This window comes from Eretmochelys imbricata, chromosome 4 (assembly GCF_965152235.1).
Source record: "Eretmochelys imbricata isolate rEreImb1 chromosome 4, rEreImb1.hap1, whole genome shotgun sequence".
In the NCBI taxonomy this organism is placed as follows: domain Eukaryota; kingdom Metazoa; phylum Chordata; order Testudines; family Cheloniidae; genus Eretmochelys; species Eretmochelys imbricata.
Genome location: NC_135575.1, coordinates 28,183,413 through 28,207,947, shown reverse-complemented (window position 1 = coordinate 28,207,947; position 24,535 = coordinate 28,183,413). Strand labels below are relative to the sequence as shown.

At 40.9% G+C, this 24,535-nt stretch overlaps 1 protein-coding gene across 1 annotated transcript in view; it reads left to right on the top strand.

The window, feature by feature from the left end:
• UNC5C (unc-5 netrin receptor C) overlaps positions 1-24,535 on the top strand; it is a 351,092-nt gene that overhangs the window by 251,105 nt on the left and 75,452 nt on the right. Inside the window, exons 3-4 of the mRNA XM_077814388.1 lie at positions 317-460; positions 16,642-16,745. Of these exons, the coding sequence (XP_077670514.1) occupies positions 317-460; positions 16,642-16,745 (248 nt within the window). The remainder of the gene's footprint in view (positions 1-316; positions 461-16,641; positions 16,746-24,535) is intronic.

Genomic DNA, 24,535 nt, shown 5'->3' with positions numbered 1-24,535 from the left:
GTGTCAATGGGAAATGGAAGCAATGGAGCTACTCTGGCTTACACTAGCTGAGGACCTGCCCTATGTTTATATGTATAATGTGTGTGTGTGTGTGTGTATGCATGATATAAATGAGTCTTGCAAAATATTCACTCACCTATAATGTTGGGTGAGTAAAATGTTGTTGTTTTTCTTAACATTCTCCTCATGATAAGGGCTGTTGAGTAGATGATCAGCCAGGGCTCATAAGAGTTTTACAAGCACACTCTAATATATTACTCTGAACAATAGCTTCACCAACTCTAATACACTCGGGATATTAATTGTATCCTGACAGGTTTGATTGTTCGGGAAGTGAGCATTGAGATTTCCCGTCAGCAGGTGGAAGAACTCTTTGGACCTGAAGATTACTGGTGCCAGTGTGTCGCTTGGAGCTCTGCCGGCACTACTAAGAGTCGAAAGGCCTATGTTCGCATTGCATGTGAGTACCTCTTCTCTGGGATGAAGTGACTCTGGGTTGTCTGGGTGGGGACTTTTGCTTCTAACCACATACACTGAACAGGCCTTGAATCTTCTGTGGTGGTTGATGCAGCATGTCAGACTTCAGACCACCAGTATTGCACTTAGATGTGTCAGTTCATCATTTCTTGTTTCTGAGAGCCAGATGTGCACCCTCCTCCTTTCAGGTTTATGAAAAAAGAAAGCCAACAACAGCAAATTATTTGTGAAGTTCTGCAATGATCCCGACGCAAGGAAAGTGTTTGTAGCCGATGGGCTGGAATTTTTCAAAGCAAACACTGTGATGGACTAAGAACAATTCCCTTGTGTCTCTGCAGCCATTTAATAATGCTGCTTTTGCCTGACAAACAGAGACCAAATGTAGCATATCACTGTAATCAGAGAGGAGCTATGATAGCAAAAATAGGCATCTTAACTCTTAACATTTCATCCTTGCTATGCATGGTTACTAGCCTCAATATTTGTTTTAAATCCTTTCTCCACTCTCATTCTACCCATGAAAAAACAGGACAACCAATCTCCAGACAACAAATCTTCAGTTGACAATACAAATATTTAATGTTCATTAATTTTCAAAGAGGGACTTGTCTTTGTAATACAGCATTTGCAGCGGGGATTCCCGTTTCCCTTTCATGCAGATTAAGTGAGTTTTATTTAGTACAATGCAAGCAAGCTGCGTAATTCAGAAATTATTTCACCTGCCTTTGGAAAAAGGAACAAAGAAACATTGTTTGGTGAGTGTTCACCAGCAGCTGGATACTTGTCTGGCTCGTCTATACTGAATATAGCCTAAGATTTTAGAACAAGAGGAGAGAATTCCTCTTCCAGGAAAAGGAACATATCCCTTACCTTTAACATCTTTAAGAAGGAAGACTAAGGAAGGACTGTTTACTTATCATTTTGCTATGAAATAGTGTCACCTCAAGCCACTTACAAATGGTTTTTTAGCACTCCATCCTGCTCTCAGTGAAGTCAGTTGGGTTGAGGCTGCTCAATGCACCTACAAATCAAGCCATTTTATTTACATGTCTAGGTACAGATTTAGGAGGCTAATTTTAAGTACCCAAGTTGAACACTGTGACCTAAGCTCCTTGACTAGAAATGGATCTTGCCTACAAATTTTGGATATAGAGATGGATCTGGAGAAGAATCTCCCCAGAGTTCAGTGGAGTTTGGATGCAAGGTTTCGGCCACATCCATCATACAGACACAGACAACTTGTAAGCAGATTTTCAGATATTATTGCATCAGATAATAATACCTGGCTCTCATGTAATGCTTTTCATCAGTACATCACAAAGAGCTTTCCATGGAGGAATCAGTACCATTATTAGAACTGAGCAAAAATTTTCAGACTAATAGTTTATTCACCAAAACATACAGGCTTGGATTGACCAAAACTATTCGTGATTTTGGGTTGAATTTAGCAAATAGTTTTGACTAAAAAAAAATGGGGAAAAAAAAAGGAAAAAGTCCAAACGTTTCATTTCAACATTTTTTAAACAAAAGGTTGTGACTTTTCATTTTGAAACACTGGTTTGTTCAGAAATTTAGGTAGGCTTACTTTATTAAAATAAAAATTAAAAAATATCCACAAAGAAAATAAAACATTTTGTTTTGGGTTGCACGATACAAGTCATTTAACCTGAAACAAAACATTTTTGCTTTTTTTGTTTTAGCAAGAAAAATGAAAAATTTCTGTTTTGGGTCAAACCAAAACAAATTTGTTTTTTTATTTTTATTTTGCTTTGACTACAGAACCGAAAAATCTATTATTCACTCAGTTCTAATAATTGTCCCCATTTCAAGGGTAGGAAAATTGAGGCTCAGAGGTACATTGACTTGCCCAATGTCCCCAGCAGATAAGTGGCAGAATGAGGAGTAGAACCTGAGTCCCCTTCTTGTACTTTATCCGCTCATTATGTCATGGTACTCTTAGGAGTACTTAGGTACTTCACTATCACAGCAATGAGTGCACTGTAAATATCTATATTGACAGAATCTGCATTGAATCCCAATTTCCCCTGATTCTGGAGTGTTTCATCTATAGCATTTTGTACTGAATCCTTTTCTCGGGGCAAACAAACATTTCTAGAGTTCTTTAGGGTCTTTCTGACAGGAAAGCAGTGAACTTTAACTACCCATTCCAAATGTTAGCACTGTGCTTCAGAGAGCTTTAGCAAAGTTTCAACAGCTTTTTTAGATTACAAAACCTGTATTAAATCACCTAGTAGATTTTGGAGCCCTGCCAGTTAGCACTTGACAGATAGCCATCATATTTACTTCAATTAAGGGTCTGAATGTATATCAGATGAAGATAACAGAGCAATGTTAAAGTTACAGATGTGTAATTGCCTTTCATGAAATTAGATATGTATATATACAGCAACTGCACTTTAGCCAAGAGTCTGTCAGTGATTTCATCATAAACTCCTATTTTCAGAGGCTTATAACTTAGCTGTAAAAAAATCATTCTGGGCAGAAAATTGGCATCCAAAATCTTTGCTTGTGATTGATATTTCTGACCACATTTAAGAGAGAGAGGGAGAGAAAGTCAGTCTAGTAATTTTTATAGTGCTTAAGTGTTTTTTTTTTTTAAATGGTGGAACTGAGCCTATGAACTTTGAGTTTTGCTTTTTGATGATGATTTTTTGCATACTTTCCCTTGATTTGGGGCTTCTTGGACAATTATGGCCCAGGCCTGTAGCCTCTATTCACAGGACTAAGAGCTGCAGTGTTAAGTATTTAGCCTGCAGATTTATGCCGAGCAGCAAAAGCACAATCACAGAAAAATCATCTATTTTAAACTACAAAATTTTCATCTGGCCTTATAGGTAAATAATAAATATTTGTATGGACTCAAAACACATACAGTATGTACATCAGTGAGCGGAGACATTATTGTCTAAAAGGTAATAATAATTAGCCAAATTCTAGGCTCAGTTATGTCAGTGTTAATCCAGAGTCGCTCAGTTGATTTCAGTGGATTGACTCTGAATTGACACAAGCATAACTAAGCCCTATTTCAGCAAGATACTTAAGCACATGCCTAACTTTAAGCAGGTCCCATGGGACTATTCCACTGCTTAAAGTTCCAGCTCAAGGATCAGTGGCTAAGGTCTGCGCTGTGCCAAACCTTGCTGCTGTTTTCCTGAGACTTTTCCTACTCCAGCCCTATCAGGCTTCTGCTCTACCACACTTGTGAGTAAACCCCTCCTTTAGGCCCAGGATCCCAGGCTTCTACTCTCCCACAAGTTTTCTCCTTTCCCTCTCTAAGCCTGAAGAGGTACTACCATGTCCTGCCCTCGCTTCCTGACCTTATACCAGCCCTGCCTGCCCCTGCCCAGCTGGGCTTCATCCCCACTCAGTGCTTGATCATCAAGGCTAACTCCCGCTCGGGATGGTCTATCAGGTTACTTAACCCATCTTGGGCCACAATAACCCTCTCCGGGATAGTGTGGGGTGAAGACCCCATCACACCTGTCTAGACTAGATTTGAAACATAACTAAAAATTCAGCTGTAGCCATACCCATATCACTGTGAAATCTCAAATCCTACATCCTCTGGGCACGCCAAGGTAGGCTGTGCATGATAAGGTATCACTCATCAGACAGACCAAGGTGCCAACATTTAAAAAGGCAGTAGGAGGGTCCAGCATTGCTGCCGGAGGGAATGGTTACCCAAGAAGTTTGCAGGGGTGCAGCTGCACCACTGCTGTAAATGCTCTAATGTAGGTGGTCTAAGCCAATGGGAGAGAGCTCTTCCATCAGCTTAATTACTCCAGCCTCCACAAGTGGCGGTAGCTATGTCGCTGGGAGAAGCTCTCCTGCCGACATAGCGCTGTTCACACTAGTTCTTATGTCAGTGTAACTTACGTTGCTTGGGGGGCATGATTTATTCACGCTGGTGAATTTCACAGTCTGGTGCTTGTTGGGGAACCATGGCCCAGAGCACTACGGAGTTAGGAAAGAACAGTCCTTGTGCTGCTCTGGTCATTATCTGGGACAAGCAATGGGCGTGGAGGCTCTTCACACTCTCCCCCATATTGTGCACCTGCATAGAATCCCTGCAGCCCTTAAATTTGCCTGCAGTAAGCACGCAATGCTGAGTTTTGAAGGAAACAAAACGCAACACAACTGTTTGTGGTGTTATGACATCAGGCTAGACATTTTTCATTTTTAATAAGCACAAAAAAGTGAAGTCTAATATATTTGGGGGAGGGAAACCCTACAGTGCTTTGTGTGCTACAGTTACTTCACATTAATAGCCGTAGCTGGTGATTTCAGCACAAATCGTACCGTACCGTGATGACATAATTAGCCCTTTCTCGCATGTTCAGAAGAAAGATTCTTTTTTTTTTTTTTCTATTCTGGCCACCAGTGTTATTGCTTTGCAGGGCTGTATAATTATTGTATCCTCTGGAGGACCAGTTCTGAAGTCCATTAAAACAAAACAAAAAAATGCATTCAACATCTCTGTTCATTGACCATGTAATAGAATTAACTGAAAAGTAATTTGAAAGTGTGAAGAATGTGCATCCTGGAAAAGCAGCTTGTATTTATTTAATTCAAGGTCAGGCATGTGTCGGAAAGGACATAACAACCTGGTCAAAGGAAATTCTCTGCTAAAAGTCAATTGAAAAATCACATCAGCCAAGCAGAGAACTTCCGTTGGTCAAGAGGGAAGGCATCTTTAAATTTGGAGTAAAGAGTGGTGTTTTTCAGAGGGATACACATGCTGGAAATTTAAACTGGAAGTAAAACTGATTCAGAACTCAAGATGGTGACTTCTTTCAGTGTGTAGAACTGGGTGATGTGAAGTCTGCAGCTTTGGACCATTTGTAATTAAGGTTTGGACCATTCTCTTCTATGAAGGTTATTCCTGAATAGTGAAATGGAAACTCCATGATTTTCCCTGGAATCCTTCCACTGGAGAGTTTGGTCTCCCCACAGCAAAGAGACTGGAAGAGATTCACCCTTGTAAACTGTCAGATTCCCTAGGATCTGTTTAGACCTGAAAATCCTAGGTATTTTAATAATCTAGCTAATGGAAAAACAGAATGAGTAATAGTGGAGCTGGAGAAATGCAATTAGTTGTCTGGGATACATGATATTAGATGGTGCAAATACAATTTTCCTCATCATTCTAGCTATATTGACTCTCGGAAGTGCTCACATGCTTTTAAATGTTATGTACACTGGGCCTAAAATATACTTTTGTTCCTGAATTAAGAGACTACAGTTTTATGGAGAGAAGACAAAGGAGTTGGGATAGTTTTTTCCTTTTGTTAAAAAAAAAGTCCAAAACCACTGCATTATTTTAAAACTAATATTTGAAAAATGTTGATCTGATTCTATAGATACAATCCTACATTCTCTGCTTGAGCAAAATTCCTGTTGAAAGAAATCGATGCGAGCTGTGCCTATGTAACCAAGAATAGAATTAAACCTGGTAAAAGTTTCACTTGATAAAGACTAATTAAGTACTGCAGGATTTGGCCTAAATTATGGGCCAGTTCTATAACTGGTGTCATTGACTTTAGTGGAGCCAGGCCAATTTACCCCAACTGAGGATCATATCTGATCAATTTACAGCACAATTGAATAAATATGAAATTGGCCTGATTATCTTCTCACTTGTACCAGTTTTACATTGGTGTGACTCCACTAGATTCATTGAAGTTACACTTGATTTGCTCCTGAAAATGTACAATCACACTCAAGGCCAGTATCTGTATGTCCGACTTCTGAGTTGCTGAAAACCTGCTGCGAGAAATAAATAGCTTTCCTCCTAATTTCATCGGAGCAGGCTTTTTGCATAATGAATTTAGATGTCTTCTCATTTTTGGCTTCTTTCCAGTGTCTTGGAAACAAATGGAAACTTAAAAAAAAAACATTGCTCTTTTCCACTAAGACATCGCTATTTTATAAGGAATTGTGCTTATTAAACTTGTATTTAATTTTATATTAGTTTTCTATAGACTTAACTAAAAGCCTTTTTTTCCAGAATTGCTTTTTTTTTTTTTTTTTTTTTAATGAAGGGAGTTTAAATAGTAGCTTATATACATGTCTCATACTGTATACAGATAAGATTAATGTGATTCAGGAAAGTGGATTGGTTTATGTGATGGATTATCTCCACTTACGTTGGACAGAAAGACAGATGTGAAAATAATCACACGTTCGTTACTGGCACTCAGGTAGTGAACCTTTTAATTCTGGGGTTCTGTGCCATACATTATGTCGCTGAATTACCTGTTTTCCCATTACTTTCACATCCCAGTATTCTAGCACCCCAGACAATATAGTGAAGACACAGTTCCATTGCCACCAAAATATTAGAGAGTACTGTATTAGTTATAAGATCTGGGGGAAATGGGACAACTAGGCCGGGACATTTAAAAGGAAGTTGAGAACACACAGAAGCATGAAATATGAAAAAATGAAGGGAATTGGTTATACATGGGATGTGTACATTGGGCAGTACTAAAGAGGGGACCTGATTCCTGCTTCCCTACAGGTTGAGTAATTCCCAGTCAATGGGTGTTACTTGTATCCTGCGTGGAGAGAACTGGGCCACATGGTCTGGAGTTGAGATTACTCTTGAGCCAAAGATGGACCTCCTCCATCACAAGTCTCAAAGAGAAAGAAGGCATTTTAGAACTCATCGTATGCATTAGCTCATTTTACATTTTCACTACACTAGAATCATTCTTGTCAAGCAACTTCTTCTAGCAGGTCTATATCTCTTTCAAGCTCTCTCATCTCAAAATATGGATACTTTTCTCTTTAATACATATGGCTTCGATTCTGCAATTGATGGTAAATTAGTGCATTTACAGCCCAGTGTAACCAAGACAGTTTTGAATATGTTCCATCTTTAAAACAGACCAGGAACTATCTATCTTTCTCAATGGACATCACATGAAACACGAATCCCACCCAGTCTACCTTGGAGTAAACCTAGATAAATCTCTCACCTTATCTTAACCACCTGAGGAAAACTGCAGCTAAGTTGAGGATACGTAACAAACTTCTAAGCAAACTGGCCAGCACTTCATGAGGAGCCAACACGCAAACTCTCTAATCATCTGGTTTAGCTCTCTGTTAGTCTGCAGCAGAATATTGTGCTCCATCTGGCTCCATTTGTCTCATGTCAAGTTGGTTGACACACAGCTACACTCAACTTTGCACATCATAACTGGGACAATTCGACCCAGACCAGTACTGTGGCTCCATATGTTAAGTAACATCACTGCTGCACACATCCCTCACAAGGATGCTACTGCCAGATTGGTTGAGAATACCAGGACAAACTCAAGCTACCACTTTCACAGACCTCTTCAACCACCCAAGGGTGTGGTTTTCACCAGCCGTTGCAGGCCCATTTGCCCTGCCGAGATTTCTCTACGACATTGATATGGCATGAAGAATGGGCTGTAGCTGACATCAGAAACAAATCTCCTATAACTGACCTGATCATATGTGTACCTGGTTTTGATTTGCCATGCCAGTCATGGGTTCTTCTGAAAAAAAATTTGAATAGGCCAAGTTCAACATACGGCCAGCCTTCACATATGGGGCCAACAAGAGGATTCCACAAACAGCTGTGGTCAAAGGCACACAATGTCACACATCATGATGACTGCCATCTGGCCGGATTTGGTGATGGTTTGAAGGCTCTGCTCTTCACTGAGAAGGCTGCTGCAAATTGGCTTGGCAAGCTCCACGTCCACTTAGAAAAAGGGTTATGATTAGGGTATATAATAAATGCAAGCCTTAGGGTTTCACAATATTGAGTTAAAAACACATTGAGTTAAAATTAATGTAATTGTTAGTGTTACTTTCATTTAACAAATCTCTGAATTTGTGTGTGTTAATACCTTCAGGGGGAGCGTTGGGGATGTCCTGCATATGTTGTCATGTCTCATACAAATCAATGTCTTGCAACAGAACCTGCTTGAACCCTGAAGGAGATGGAAATATAGCAATCAAAAAGTTAACTAAAGATTTGTGCATATATTTCTATAGAGATAGTCTGCTGCTAGAGACAGATTAATGAATCAGAAAAAAAGTGTTTATGCAGAATTTGGGTGTTTTGCTTACAGAAATGCCTTTAGAGTTTCTGTATGGTATAACTTTAGCTTCACAACTAATTGCAAATGCACACCTAAAATCACTAGCTACTACACTTCCTGTGATACATTTATGCTCTTCAAAAGAAGACCTGCCAACACTGTGAAAAATTCAAGGTTTTTGTTTTATGTTTTTTTCCAAGGTAAAACTGAATCTAGTGTTTTATGGATTTTTTTGAAAAAATTTTAACTTCACATTCACATTTTAATTATTATAACATATAGTTGAAGAAAATACTAGAAATATTAGACTCTGCTTTCAGTTTTAATTGGAAAACTTTGAACCTTCTAAAACGTTAAAATGGAAGTGATGAGAAAACATATCATGCCTACTAGGAAAAAATAAAGAGGTTTAGATGTATCTGGAAGCTTAGGCCAGGTCTACACTACAAACTTATGTTGGTATAACTACGTAGTTCGGGGCGTGAAAAATCCACATCCCTGAGCAATGCAGTTTTAGCAACCTAACACCCTGTGTTCTCCTATCGACATAGCTACCACCTGTCGTAGAGGTAGATTAACTACGCCAAGGGGAGAAGGTCTCCGATTGGCATAGGAGCGTCTACACTTAAGCACTACCATGGTGCAGCTGCATCAGTGCAGCATTTTAAGTGTCGACCCGCACTTAGAAGGGAAGGGGAATAGATGGAGCCCATTGATGATTGTAAGTAAGTGGAATCAACTATCATTGAACTGTAGGGAAAGCGGATGGGGTTGTGAACTGTTAAGGGAGCAAGAATCTCGATACTTTTGAAAGACAGATAGGCATCAGATCATGTGGTTCTGTGTAAAAATGGCTAGCTCACACTACTTTTCAATCTTTACAGTGCTGAATTCATTAGATGGCTTTTCCTCATTCTAAGTGCAGTAAATGTGAAAGTTGCTGATCAGTTATGAAATCGGTGATTGTTATATAGGAATTTATCTGACTCAACATGCCTAAAGTTGAAGGAAGTAGTGCAAAACAAGCAATTAATCTGAGAAAGGGCAGACAATCTGACTCTTCAGATTCTTCAAGCTCAAATAGTGTCCAAGTTGCTTAAGATGCCATCGAAGAATGCAAAGAAGTATCTCAAGAATATCTTTGCCATTTGCTCAAATAACAAAAATAAAATGAGTGAAGGAGGAGAGAACTTCTTGAGTCCCGTCACCCTAATTTCCTTACCTATGGGTATTCAGCATACAATCTAACTCTTCTTTAGAAAGGAGCACCTAGCACATTGTACGTTCAAAAATTATTCTGACACCACCATCAGCCTGGTTGGTTGACGGAAAAAGGAAGATTGATGCTCCAGCACCACTGACATTCTGTGGAACTCTCAGAAAAATTGTGGACCGGATTTTGAGCTCCATTAAAAATTGTGCGCCTGTTTCACAAAACTTTATGAAGCCAGAGGATCTAGTCCGTGTAAGTTTCCCCCGGAAAAGGGGAGTCCTTTGGCTTCTTTGTCACACGTCTACTGGCTGCAGGTGTTGGGAGCATGGCTGAGGAAAGGCTGTTTTTCTGGGGCATACCTACATTGCAGCACTCCTCAGTTGCTAGAAGTTGGGGACCACTGTCAGCTGGTGTCATTTAAAGCAGTCTTTATACAGGGGACTAGGGTGGTGCAGAACTGGCCTCAGTTTTGAGTTGGAGGCACAAAGGGATCTCTTATTTCCCTCCTCTTCAGCTGTGCCCATTGTTCTTTGGGCCCAGCTGAGACCGTGGTCCTGTGTCTCTACATTTACATCCAACTAGAAGGACTGTGTTGAAATTTGCACCAAGCATGAGGATGGCTTTGATCAAAACACAGCATGCATTTTACACAAGCGGCTCTCCGGAGAGAGGCATGAAATTTATAAAAGCAATTGATAGCAGTTTCAGAGGAAGTTGCCAGATTACAGGCTGATGACACTAGTGTCACAGTCTCACTGGAAATCTGGTTTGATCTAAGTAACAACAAAAAACTGGAACCACACAAGGACAAAATCAAAAAATAATTCAGAGAAGCTATGGAACCTTTCTATTACTCTAGCCGCCAGTGCAACTGATCTCAAATACAAGGGTCATAGACTCAGCTGTGAACAGGAAGAAGTAACTGAAATGTGGCTGATGGAACAGAGTCCTGAGTTTTGTTTTTCTCCTCTAGCCCTTGAAATTGAAAATCCAGATTTCAACTCCCTAATCTGTGTTTTCAGAAAAAGGTGTCACAGTTTTGTCCCAAATTGTGGGAAATTATGGAAGCAAAATTATGGAAGACAGGAGAGCTGAATTCAGAATTTTGTCAATTGTAAAAAGACCTTCACTCCTGTCCACTCAGCTTGGCATCACTCAAACATAGTTGGAATAATAAATATAATATGTAATTCATTTTCATAAGTATGTGATTTATGGTAACCTGATGAGCTTTTGTGGGGATGAGGGAAATTAAAACAACACTGGTCCTTTCATCCTTTAGACCATTTGTCTCCAACAGAATACAAACTTTATATGCAAATTTTTCTTACTCGTGTCTCCATTAAATTAGGTTAAAAAACCAAAAACAACTACCAAAACCATTTATATATATTTATATTTATATGTATGTGTGTATATATAAATATACACACACAATCTTTTGTAGTGAAGAATTTTCATGTTCTTAAAAACTTATCTCCCTTAATGCATCTCTGCAAAAGACTGCTTCTTCTCTTATATGACATCAACTCACACTAAATCAAAATTGGGTGAAAAAGAATGTTTTAAAAAGCCCTGATCATTTTCTGAAGACATTGGTATGTTTGTTTTAGAGGGAAAATCCTAGTTAGAGTTACTGGAAAGAGCACAGAACAGAAGTGAGGAGTCTTTAAGGTCTACCAAGGGCAGAAATCCATCTTTTCCTGACATTAATGCTGCATTGTTCTGTACATTTCTGGTTTACATCTAATTCCTGGCTGACAAGTGTCCGTTTTTCATGCTTATTCATCAGTCACCCTTGCATTAGCACTGCCTTGAAGGCGTCTGCCCTGCCTCTTATCGCCTTTCTCAGAAATGATAAAGGATATCCTTAAAGTTTTACCCACCCACACATCACAGTAAAACCCAGAACTACAATGAAGGAATAAAATACAGTTTGTAAAAAAAAATAAATAAATAAAATGGAAAAAAGGTAATTCTTTGCTGACTGCAAAGATGAAAGCTTAAAAAAGAAAAAAAAAAAAAGGGAAGCAGAATCATGCCAGGAGTTAAAATGATTTGTACACAGAAACCGTTACCTTGGGGAGATAAAAAATATAATTTTTGAGTTGTTTTTAGACTAAGGATGCATTACACCTGGAATTTAAAATTGAGCCATTTAAAGATGCTTCACAAAATGGGTCTATTTTTCCTCTCCAAAAAGCAAAGAAATTCAGATGTGGGTTTACATTGAGAGATTGATCCCTCCATTTTATTAGTCCAGTTTTACAGTAGTGGAAAACCATTGATTTCAACACAGTTGTGAATGAGGCTCTCTTTCCTGATTGCAACAGATGTCCCTAGGTATTTCAGGAGTCTTGGAATGAAGTCTCGCCCCAGTGTGCTATGTGTGTGTTTTGTGCTGTGCCTGTAATATGTGGCACAAGAATAGTCATTGACTTCACTGGGACTGCACATTGGTAAGGAGTGTAGGGTTGGGCGCAGAGTTGCATCCCAGAATTTTAATCCTTAAACCTGAATTTCTTTCCATTACATCACATCCTGTACAGGACGGGGGAGAAGAAAAATATCTGTTGTACAGGCTGAGAGTTCTAGCCAAACCAAAACCACTTCCACAGAAGCTCCAAGGTGACGCCCTACCTGCAGCCATAAAGGTTGCACCTTTGGAAGCAATAATTTATGTAGTGCTTAAATTGTGCAGCTGTATGAACCATCACCTTTTTGATTCTCCCAAGCCTGATATGGCTGCTAATGCAACAATCAGGCTTCATGGGAATGACACAAAAGAGGCATGCTGGTTCCCTAGCATCCTAGCATAAGAAATGGATTCATCCTTGTCTGATCTAATCAGCCTTGGAAGAAATTTTATGGATCCGGGAGCTCGGGCTGCAGCCCAAGCCCAGAAGTCTACACAGCAATGAAACAGCACCGCGAGTGCTGGCCCAAGTGGCTGGCACAGGCCAGCCGTGGGATTTCCTTTGCTGTGTAAACATACTCTATATTACTAAAGTGAATGTGGTAAGAGAGTACCCTCCTCCCTTTACCTCACATGACTCATCCTAAGGTTAGGGGTGGAAGAGGTGCCAGACCAGTTTCTCTGACCCCCTGAGAACTGCAGAAAGGAACTCTTGCAGACGTAGGAGCTGTAGCAGTTCAGAGTTTCTGCACAGACAAGAGTCCTGACTAGAGTGGACTCTTTTGTTTGTTTGTTTTCAGTTGCAACATTTTCTGAAGATTGTTTCATTCTTCTGGTTTTCAAAATGGACCAAATTTTTCAGTCTGGAATCTTGTGAGACTGTGTTTTACCTTTTTTCCACCTCATTTTGCAAACAGTTAGAACTTTCAAAAATGGCATGTTTTAAAGTTGAAAAATATGGGTTTTGAAAATACTCAGTTTTGAAAAATCTCACCATGTGATTAAGCTGACAATCAAAATTGATAAGGGTGGGGGAAGACCCTCTAAAACCACAAACAGCAAGAAAATGAAGATTGGAATGAGAAAATAGCAAATGGAGAATTATAAGGAAGACAAAATATTTTCACAAGGGTTTTTTGTTGTTTTTTTTTTAAAGGCCCTTTTTCATTAAAAAACTGACTTGCTCAGAAACAGCCCCAGTCCTACGCCAGTGGGATGTATCTAGATGGACATCGGGTGCTAGAGTCACTTACATGAGCTCTCCATCTCCTCAACATTTCTAAAAAGCCTCAGTTAGAACTTTTGTTTGTTTGCTTTTCACCCCAGCCAACTTTATGCTTGGATAGTTAAACATACTGCGCAACCAGTATCTGTCTTCAGCTATCTGATGACTCTATGGATTGGGAGGACATATATAGTTCTGGATGGATAAAGCTCTAAGCACACAGGATGAAGTTGACAGAATGGAGTAGAAAAGCTCCCTATCTTGTAAATACACAATTATGTACTTTTTTCAAATGAGTATTATTTACTTGATAGTCTCTAATGGCGCCTTTGAGAACATTACCCTCTGTTATGTTAGGGACCTGGACTTCGAGTATTTTTTAGTTTGCAGATCACTGACCCACTGGAATGCAGTGGCGTTTTCAAAATATTACAGCATATCAAGTCAGTGAGTAATGGGGAGCTTCATGTGCATTAATCCCATCTGGTGAAAACTCTAATGAAACTTTTGATGGGGAACACGTACTGCTCACACTTATCTGTGCCACCTGTTTATAATAATCAGAAGAAAGCTTCTTTGTGTACTAAATGTAATTATTGCGCATTATGGGTAATGTATTTTAATTTGTAAGTATTAAAGCTTTGTTTTATGAGCTCAATACACCTGTTTATAAATGTGTGTGTGTGTGTATACATATCTAATATATATAATTTCTCTCTATATATATTTTGTGTATGTCTGTTTAAAAGGTTGTTAAGTTAACTTCAGATCTGCATTTAATGTTTGGAAGGGAAGTGGGAAGACATAAAACAACATGCCAGGGAAGACCTAGGAATATCTATCTATCTAATCAAGTTATACTGCGCTCATTGTGGTATCTGAACACCTGAGATTTATTATTACTATACTATTTGATATTTATGATAGTATGCTACTGTTATTAACACTACAGTCTCCTATTATCTCCTAGTTTTAATATTAGGGCACAATAAAACCTGTTGTAATAGTTCCTAAAATGTATTTATGTACACATGTTGGATGTAGAATCATAGTTTCACAGAAATGTAAAACTGGAAGGGACCTTGATAGGTTATCTAGTCCAGTCCCCTGCACTGAGGCAGGACTAAGTATTATCTAGACTAACCTTGACCCTGTTCCTAAAAACCTTCAGTGATGAAGATTCCATAAACTCCCTAGGTAATTTGTTCAAGTGCTTAACTATCCTTATAGTTAGGAAGTTTTTCCTAATGTGTAACCTAAATCTCCCTTCCTGCAATTTAAACCCATTGTTTCTTCTCCTGTCCATCAGACTAAACAAACCCATTTTTTTAAATCTTTCCGTGTGGGTCATGTTTTCTAAACTTTTAATCATTTTGTTGCTTTCCTCTGGACTTTCTCCAATTTGTCCACATCTTTCCCACGATGCGGTGCCCGGTACTGGACACAATGCTCCAGGATTATCTTCCTACTGTATTTTCCACTCCATGCATCCAATGAAGTGGGTTTTAGCCCATGAAAGCTTATGCCCAAATAAATTTGTTAGCCTTCAAGGTGCCACGAGTTCTTCTAGTTTGTTTTTTTTGCTGATACAGACTAACACGGCTACCACTCTAAAATACTCCAGCTGTGGCCTTATTGGTGCTGAGCAGCGTGAAAGAATTACTTCTCGTGTCTTGTTTGCTTCTTTTCCAACAGTATTACATTGTTGAGTCATATTTAGTCTGTGATCCACAATAGCCCCCAAATCCTTTTCTGCACTACTCCTTCCTAGGCAGTCATTTCCCATTTTGTATTTGTGCAATTAATTATTCCTTCCTAAGTGCGGTACTTTGCATCATGTGTCCTCGCTGAATTTCATCCAATCTATTTCAGACTATTTCTCCAGTTTATCAAGATCAATTTGAATTCTAATCCTGTCCTCCAAAGCATTTGCAATCCCTCCCAGCTTGGTATCATCAGCAAACTTTATAAGTGTGCTCTCTCTGCCATTATCCAAATCATTTATGAAGATATTGAATAAAATATATTAAATACATTTGCTGTATGGAGGCAATGCATCTCCTTTGGGAGTATCTTTATAGATGCTTTAAACATTAAACTCTATTTTTGTATTTTACTCAACTAAATACAGTTACTAATTTTTGCTTATTTAAAATCTAAAAGAAAAACTGAGACTGCATTGCACTTCTGAAGCACCGTTACTCTGAAGGACTCAATGTTCTTTACCAACATGAATGGATTAAACCTCACAAACACTCCTTTGAGCTAGGTGGTGTTATATCCTTTTAATGCTGAGCAAACTAAAAGCTTGTTTTCATGTTCAGTGCTATAGCGGCTCCTATGCCGATGGAAGAGCATCTCCCGTCTGCGTAGTTAATCCACCTCTCCATGAGGTTGTAGCTATTTCAATGGGAGAAGTTCTCCTGAGGACATAGCGCTGTCTACACAGGGGGTTAAGTTGGTATAACTATGTAACTGGGGTGTGTGGATTTTTCATACCCATGAGCCACATACTTATACTGATATAGGTCTGTAGTGTAGACCTGGCCTAAGGAGGTGAAGCAAACAGAGAGATGAGTCAACATTCTCAAGGTCAGGTAGCTAGTCCTCAGCACAGCCAGAAATAAAATTAGTAAGTCCTTACTACCAGCCTTCTTGCACCAACCACTAGACCACACCAACTTCTAGTTCAGGGTACGTTTTCCTGCTATAGTTTTAAGACCCCTGGAAAGCAAGGTTTTATTGAGAACCCTAAAAACAACACACTGTAGTAGTGATGCACACTGTCTTTTCTATTTTTCCAAAACTATGGTTTGTAGTCACAGCCCTGCACTGGGTGTGGCATGGATGCACACCAAGTCGGCAGCAGCTCTGACAAGAATATGCCGCAGGAAGCTCTGTTTTTGTTCTGTTTGTATAGTGCCTAGCACAATAGGGTTGTAGTCTGTGAGTGGGACTTCTAGGCATACAGTAATAAAAATAATACATAATAATAAAATTGCTAAGAAATCTTTTCCCATGTAAGTTCTCCAACATGATAAAATGAAGTGAAAATATTTTCCAGTCTTTTTAGATGAGGGTCTCTTCAGTACAGTGATTGTGTCTTCCTGTCTGCTTGGAAAGACCCCAACATGCATTCTGCATGACTACAATCATCTGTAAATCTTTGCAAGAATTAATGACTTCACAACTTGCTTTTGGTTTTTACTAGATCTCCGGAAGACTTTTGAACAGGAGCCCCTGGGGAAAGAAGTGTCTTTGGAACAGGAAGTCCTTCTCCAATGCCGTCCACCTGAAGGCATCCCAGTAGCTGAGGTGAGTGACAGCAGCTTCCTGCGCTAGCAATTGCCACTTAGTTGTCCTAACTGAGGCCTAATATGTGGCTAATGGTGCAGTGAATTAGGGTATGGCATGATGAATGGATGGTAATGGAGACCTAACTGCCTGCTGCTGGTAGAATAGATTGATTGGGAACTGATTAATGACTTTGGAGTCAATTAGAATGCCCCACTGGGCAGAGCCGTAGGCAGTTCAATTTTATTTTTTGTTCTCTTTCATGAAATCAGAACGCATCAGTAGGACAAATACCTGGTGGGATTTATGAATGCAACCCTGTTGTTTTTTTTCTTGTCTTTTTTTAAAGTGAAAGTAATTGCTGTCCTTGAGGCAACTGGCTTTCATGTCTTACTAAAACATTTTATTTTTAATTTGCAGTATTTAATTTTCCTCACACATTTGTGTGCACACACTCACACACAGACTGCATAGCACAGTATGAGGGCCCCTGCCATGATCTGATAAGGGACTTCCCAAAGCTGAAACAGTGTGGTGTGAAGGAAAATAATCCATCTTCTAACATGGCTTATCTGTTCCATCGAACAGCAATGAAAAACACAGGCAAGGGTACTCTGTTTTCGTACTGGCAGGAGTAACCCTGCACTATTTAGCAAAAACTGTGCACACAGGCAGTGATTGGCTCCTCCGTGAAAAGGAGCTCACCTCAGCATGGTGGTGGTGCTGGTGGAACAAGGCTTTGACCTCGTTCCTCACAGGAGTGGGGTTTCAGAATCACAGAGGGACCTCTGAAATTCTAAATTCAACTCTGCTGATTAGTAGAAAAAATTATTGTTAATGATGGTAATTCCCTCATCAGAATTCTCCTCATTTTTTCTCTACTATGCTCAGAAGAAATTGATGCCAATTTGCATTAGGAGAAGTTAGGCTGTCATGGTTAAGTAGCAAAGTGGTTGTCATTCACTGTTGATGACTGATTTCTCAGGAGATCATGCTTAACGTGTTACATCCCTATCAAACTTGATCTTGGATCTAATCAGAATTGCAAAAAAATGCCCACAAACAGAAGGAATGATTAACATAGTAGATTACAGACACACACACTATTCAGTAGGTTGTTTTCTTTCCTCTTTAAGATCCTGAGAAGCTCAAAAAAGTGATTGAGTCTGGCAAGCCAGCTCTCTGACAGACATGATATTAATCAGTTGACTTTCCTCAAGAACTTATCAACTTTTGTTGCTTCTTAGCATCCTACCAATCGACTGTTGTGCCTTGACAAGTGTATTTATAACAGGGCATGTTATATTGCAGACGCTCTCGGATAGTGGGGACTGCATTACCTTCACTGGGAGCTGAGCTTCCTCATGAGTGGCAGTTAGTATGTGTGTAGTATGTATGCTCTGCACCTCTCAGCGACTTAACAGCTAGTTCATCTCTTCTATCAAAAAACCCAGAAAGCCTGATTATGTGCAGGAGAGACAAACAGCATGAGTTAGCATGATGAGTAGAAAGGGGGCACTTGTCTCTGTCACAAACATTATGGAAGAAGCGTTAGCCTTTTTAATTGTCTTTTTCTTAAATCAGATTAAATGTATCCTCCTTCCACTGAACTGCTTTAAAGGCTAATATGCCCTGGTTCCTGTGTACACTTCTTAGTGCAGCATATCCCAAGAAACTGATCTCTGAAAAGATTCTCCGTGAGCTGACCATATAATAATTGCTCTTTTTCATACTCTCAGACAGTTCACTTTGTTAGGTAGTAAAGATTCATGGCTGCAAGCTAACTGGCTGTGGAACTTATTTGTGCCATGGCCGGGGCAGACACCAATTCACACTTGGCAGGCTCAGGAGTCATATACCCTGTCTGACATTCAAAAGAACGATTCTTAATGTTTCTTCCCCCTCCCCTCCCCCTTCTCACTTTTGAAGTCAGGAGGGAGATCAGTCACCCAGATTGGAGAGCAGCCTAATGCAGCTTCTTTGTAGACTCTTTCCAGCGCTATTAAAAGAACAAAGGCCTGAACACTAATGAATAGGAATACCTTAATGTGACACTTTATTACTGGCACTTGCTGCAGCTGGTGTGATAAATTTAAAAAAATGGGAAGATGAAAGGTAACTTGGTGGGTTGAAGGATTACATGATTATTTTAATTTAGAGATGAATGTGTTCTTTGTTTAAGACTTCATTTATTTGTTCGGAGAACTTTCTGATATGGTGATATAGTTAACCGAGAAAGAAAGGACTCCAGGAAGGCAGGCAATCAGCTGTTAGGCTCTCTCACATTATAGAAATAATGTTTTGATTCCTGACATCCCAAGTCTGTCTGGGTAATGTAAACACAACAGCTATTAGCAATGTTTCCAGATTCGATGAGGCAGACAAGAGTACCTCAAATTATTCCTCATTACAGGGACTGCTTCTGTGCCCCAGAGACAGATTACCATGCTGTCCAATACAGAGCAATTGGCGACCCACATTTTCTTGCATTTTTCCAGTTTTCGAAATGGTGAATAGTTTAAAAAAAGTCCTGTGTTGCAGGTAACATAATTCACAGTGATATTACTGTATAACCCTGTCACTGAATTGTTTTACTTTTGTTTTTTTCTCTTTCTTTTAACTTGTATTATGAAGTGCGGGAAACAACCCACTGTTAGGAGGATAGAGAATATATCCCTGTCATTGCAAAGAGGATTTAGACATGTATTCCAAGCATGGTAAATGGCAGTTAACCACATCAAGCCCCTATGGATCAATGGCAGGACAGATCCTTTTGTTTTTAGTAGGTTTGAGCCATGTCACAGTTTTTATGCCAGCCCCTCGCCCCCTCCCCCAGGGAGGAAGAAAGACTAAGGCAGAGATGAGGGAGCAAAGCTTTTAAAGCAGCACTTACCAGTGCTTCAGCTCCACTAAGGCATCATGTGCATTAGAGTAGATTGAAACTGTAGACACTTAAAAAGCCCAAGATCCAAATACAAGGGTGTGTGTTGCAACACAATGCTCTGAAGGTCTGAAGCAAAATTCATCCTGCTTGCTCACTGGGGACCAGGAAAGGCAACGGATGATTTGTTCAGTCACTATGGAAATCAAATCAACTTCTCTGTGGCTGTATACCCTGACCACCAACTAAGAACAGCAGTAATGCCAGCTGCACTCTGGCAGGTTGCAGAAGGAGAACTGACACAGTAGGGAAAATGAGCAGCGAAATGGCAAAAAAACACAAAAAAGCAACAGCTCTGGCTCTTTCTAGGTTTCCAAAGCATTGCAGTGCCTCCAAAGCAATCCTTAATTGTGTGCATTAGGGCTTCGGTAAGGATGGGAAACCAGTCCACATGGAGCACATCAAATTTTAGAACCAAACTCACACCAAACCTTTCTAGAGTTCTGCAATGTCTGGGTAAGAGTTGGCTATTTCCTGTCTGTGCCCCAGACAAGCAGTGGAAATGCTAAAATATCATAAGCGAGATTCTTATGATATTTCTGCACATAACTAAAGGGGCAAATTAATTCCTGGTGTAACTCTATTGAAATCATCTGGGAGAGGAATGAGAAAAGAAGCTGCAAAATCCATTGCTCTGTATTGGTGCCACATTATATTGCGACTTTCCTCAATTGAGACACCGGATTATACCGAGATAAAAGATGATCAGATAAAGAGCGTCTGAACTGTTGGATGCTTATTTAAACAAATAAGACTTTTTGAGATTTGCATTTGACTATCACTAGGCATTAGGGGCCTTATTTTCGGAGATGCTAAGAACCCTGAACTCCAGTCAAAATCAATGAGATCTGCAGGCGTGTAGCACTTCTGAAGATCAACCAGTTCCAATCCTGTGGATTCCATCTGAAGCCTCAGCATTATTTCTGCCTCTTCTTGGCATGTGGACTCTATTTGGCATCTCTGAAAAGCCAAGAAAGGAGCACATTCTTGATAGGGGCACATACTGGGATTCTCCCAAGGTAACGCAGCAGAATTATTAGCAATTAATCCCTTTGCTCATTTAATTTGTTCTTTATCATATCATATATTTAATTTATGTTCAGTATCATATTGTGAGTGAGAAATAGACTCAGAGACATGCAGCCCCATCAAATTAGCTCCTTGCAATAGGTTATAGATCAAAACATCAATGAGATGTAAGATTAGTTAATATGCCATAAGCAGCTAAATGAAGTTTTGCATTGAAATGTGTGATTTGCTGCACCTTCAACAAGGAGATAATTGCTTTTCTAATTATAATTGGACACAGCATACAAACTTGGTGACCCAGCTGAGCTTAAAAACTGGCATTATATTTATCTATCTTTGCATGTTTAATTAGGAAGGGGAGAGAAAAAACCATCAAGGAGTCAAGTGGCACATGGAGGAGTTGTTTTGCCGAGTCAAAATGAGTGTGGCGTAGACTTTATTCAGCTGGTTTTGCCTGAGCAAAAAGCTGGTGGCAACTAGGGACTTCTCCAAATAGGCAGCATCAGGTGGCTGCTCCATCCAATTGATTATTAATATGACTGCTGTTTGCTTTGTTTCATGAGAGGGCTTATGTTTTGCTGCAGTTATTCCTTAATTAGAACTTCATGTGTATGCATTTCCATGCAAGCTCATTGTCATCCAAGCAGTATTTTATATTCCCTGCAGTAAAGTGAGCTTGTAGGGAGGAGAACAGAGAGTTGATGGCCATGGATGTGGATCAGCTGGGAAATGGCATTGTCATTTGTGGTCCCTTGTGTTACATGATGGAATTACCTGTGGGTCAGGTATCAATAAGAGAGAGGCTGAAAGGGGCCAAGTTGATCTGTGGCATGTAAGGAGGCACATCTCTCCCTCTTCCTTTACTTACCAAGTGCCAACACAGACTGTTGGCAAATTCCCAAGCTCCTACTTTCAGTTGTGCAAATAGGTGATAAGGGCATAGACAGCCTCTTTCCTTGCCCGCAGTGCAGTAGCAGGGCAAGAATTCACTCCAGAGGCTAAAGTCCTCCCTCGTTTACACCAGTGCAAATCCACTGGCAGCCTGTGGGGATGCATTGGTGTAAGCGTGGGAAGAATTTGTCCCTAGCTTTAAAAAGTGTTATAATCCAGTGAATGCTTCACAGCCACAATAGGCCTGGTCTGTTGGTCTGGAGAAACAGCCAGGCCTCTCATCTCTCTGGGCATGTCTACATGCAGCTGCGAGCAAGCCTGCCAAGATAGGTTCGTACTGGTGAGGATTGAGCTAGTGTGCTCTAGGCTTGAGAGCCCAAGCCGGAATGTCAACCCTGCTATTTTTAGCATGCTAGCCCCAGTTCCCCCAGCACAAGTCTGTCTACCCAGGTTGGGAGGCTCACAGCTGCAGTGTAGACGTACCCTCTGCGAATACTATGATGTGCATCTTTTTTAAAAGAAGCAGTGAGGTGCATGCCGCCAGGCATTTCTCTCTCATTACCCTGCCCTGTGCTGCCCAAGATGGCTCTGGGAATCAAAGTACAGCTGCCTGGCACCACTTTCCTTCATGGCCTCCAGTTAATAACAGCAGGTTTTTATGTATATTTTTAGAAGATTTATAACGTAGGAGAATGTAAACACAACAGCTATTAGCAATATTTCCAAATGCACTGGTCCCATACCCTAGAGCCAGATTACCCTGCTCCCCCAGAAGATTAGTCCATCACTTCATGCTTTTGGCACAATGACCAGAACCCCTGATCCCTGCAGGATATAGTTCTTTTAGTCTCTGAAGTATATGAGTTGATTACCATTAACGTAGCTTGTACAACTGGAACTTTCAGTGGCATTCACAACGTTTTCTAGCCACAGTATTTTACACGATTCCTTCCTGGGGAAGTACGTTCTCCAGGGTTAGTGCTCAAACCGGGTGGTGTGAGTGCTAGTACTTAGTGTTCTAACATCAGAGCTCCCACACTGTTCCCTTGCTGGCAATCTGTGATAAAATGGCTCCTCCTCCTTTCTTGCCAGCTCCCCTCCCCACCCTCGCTCACTCTCCCCCATCCTCGCTCACTTGCTCATTTTCGGGATGGGAGGGTTGGAGTGTGGGACGGGGTGAGGGCTCCGGCTGGGGGTGCAGGCTCTGGGGTGGGGCCAGGGATTTGGGATGCAGGAGGGGGCTCTAGGCTGGGGCAAAGGGTTGGGTGCAGGATGGGGTGAGGGGCTCCAGCTGGGGGTGCAGGCTCTAGGGTTGGCTGGGGATGCGGGGTTTAGGGTGCAGGAGGGAGCTCTGGGCTGCGGTAGAGGGTTGGGGTGCAGAAGGGAGTGAGGGCTCCGGCTGGGGATGCGGGCTCTGGGGTGGGGCCGGGGATGAGGGGTTTGGAGTGCAGGAGGGGGCTCCACGCTGGGGCCGAGGGGTTCAGAGTGCACGAGGGGCCTTAGGGCTGGGACAGAGATTGGGATGTGGGAGGAGGTGTGGGCTCCAGGCAGTGCTGACCTCAGGCGGCGCCGGCATTTCATGGGGACAAAGGAAGTCCACGCAGCTCCCGGGAAGTGGCAGCATATCCTCCAGCTCCTCGGCAGAGGGTTGGCCAGGGGGCTATGCGTGCTGCCCCTCCCTGCAGGCACTGCCCCCGCAGCTCTCATTGGCCACAGTTCCAGGCCAATGAGATCTGTGGAACCGGCGCTTAGGATGGTGCCTACGGGTGGGGGCAGTGCACAGAACCCACCATCTGCCACTCCACCTAGGAGCTGGAGGACATGCCGCCACTTCCAGGAACCACACGGAGCCAGGCAGGGAACCTGCCTTAGCCCCTGGGGCCAACTGGAATTTTAGCAGCTCGATCAGCACAGCTGACCGGAGCTGCCAGGGTCCCTTTTCGACCCAGTCCCTTTTCGATCGGTTGTTCCGGCAATTTTCTTCTGCTTAGCAAAGTTTCAAAGCTGCATTAAGTCAATGTTCAGCTGTAAACTTTTGAAAGAAGAACCATACCGTTTTGTTCAGTTATGAACGTTTCAGAGTTATGAGCAACCTCCATTCCCGAGGTGTTCGTAACTCTGAGGTTCTACTGTATCCATAAACCTAACAGTGAAGTTTTCCATATCCCATTACCTGAGCCGTCTAGTCCATCTTCAGCTGTGAGGCTTTTTTTAATAAAAGTTCACCTCCATGTAGTACTTAAAGCAAAGTTGTAACATTCTCAAAACCAGCTAGAATTTATATCGCTTCGACAGCACACTCTGTATAGATTTTAGTACTCAAGCAGTGAGCTGGACATATGTGCAATTAAGGAAGTGTTTCCACAGCAGGAAAACAAATCCCCCTTATTGGCAATAGAAGCAGAAATAATGACAACTGAATAAAATGTCACTGTGGTTTGTGCTTGCTGTCTTATTCCTGGTATGTGTTTTGCAGTCGCTCATAGTTGTAATTTCAGCCTCTTTGGAGATCACCTTTAAAAAAAAAAAGTGTAGAAATCCATTTCCTGTCACTAGCACACAAAGAACAGCATCCTATTTAGTGGGCAGTTGGTAGGATGAAAGCATGGATTTGAAACCAAATCCAAACATTAAATATCAGTAGTCTTCAAAGAGGCATTGAACTCTCAAGATAACTAGAATACTTGTTAGCTCAGTGACTCCTCAGAAATCTCTGAGGGTCTGAGTTTCTCACTTGGATGTCTCATGCTCGGTACAGACTGGTAGTTTATTTCACCAGTGTATATATATTTTTTATTTTAATCAGCAGACCTACACTTGTGATTAATGTCTTTATGGTACAAGCTAAGTCTCTCTATGGTCTGACTGTTGTAGTAACTCATGCGTACCCTACTTTCCCAGACCAAAGGTTCTGGTAAGGGTGCGTAGAGCTGTGATTAAAATATGAGCG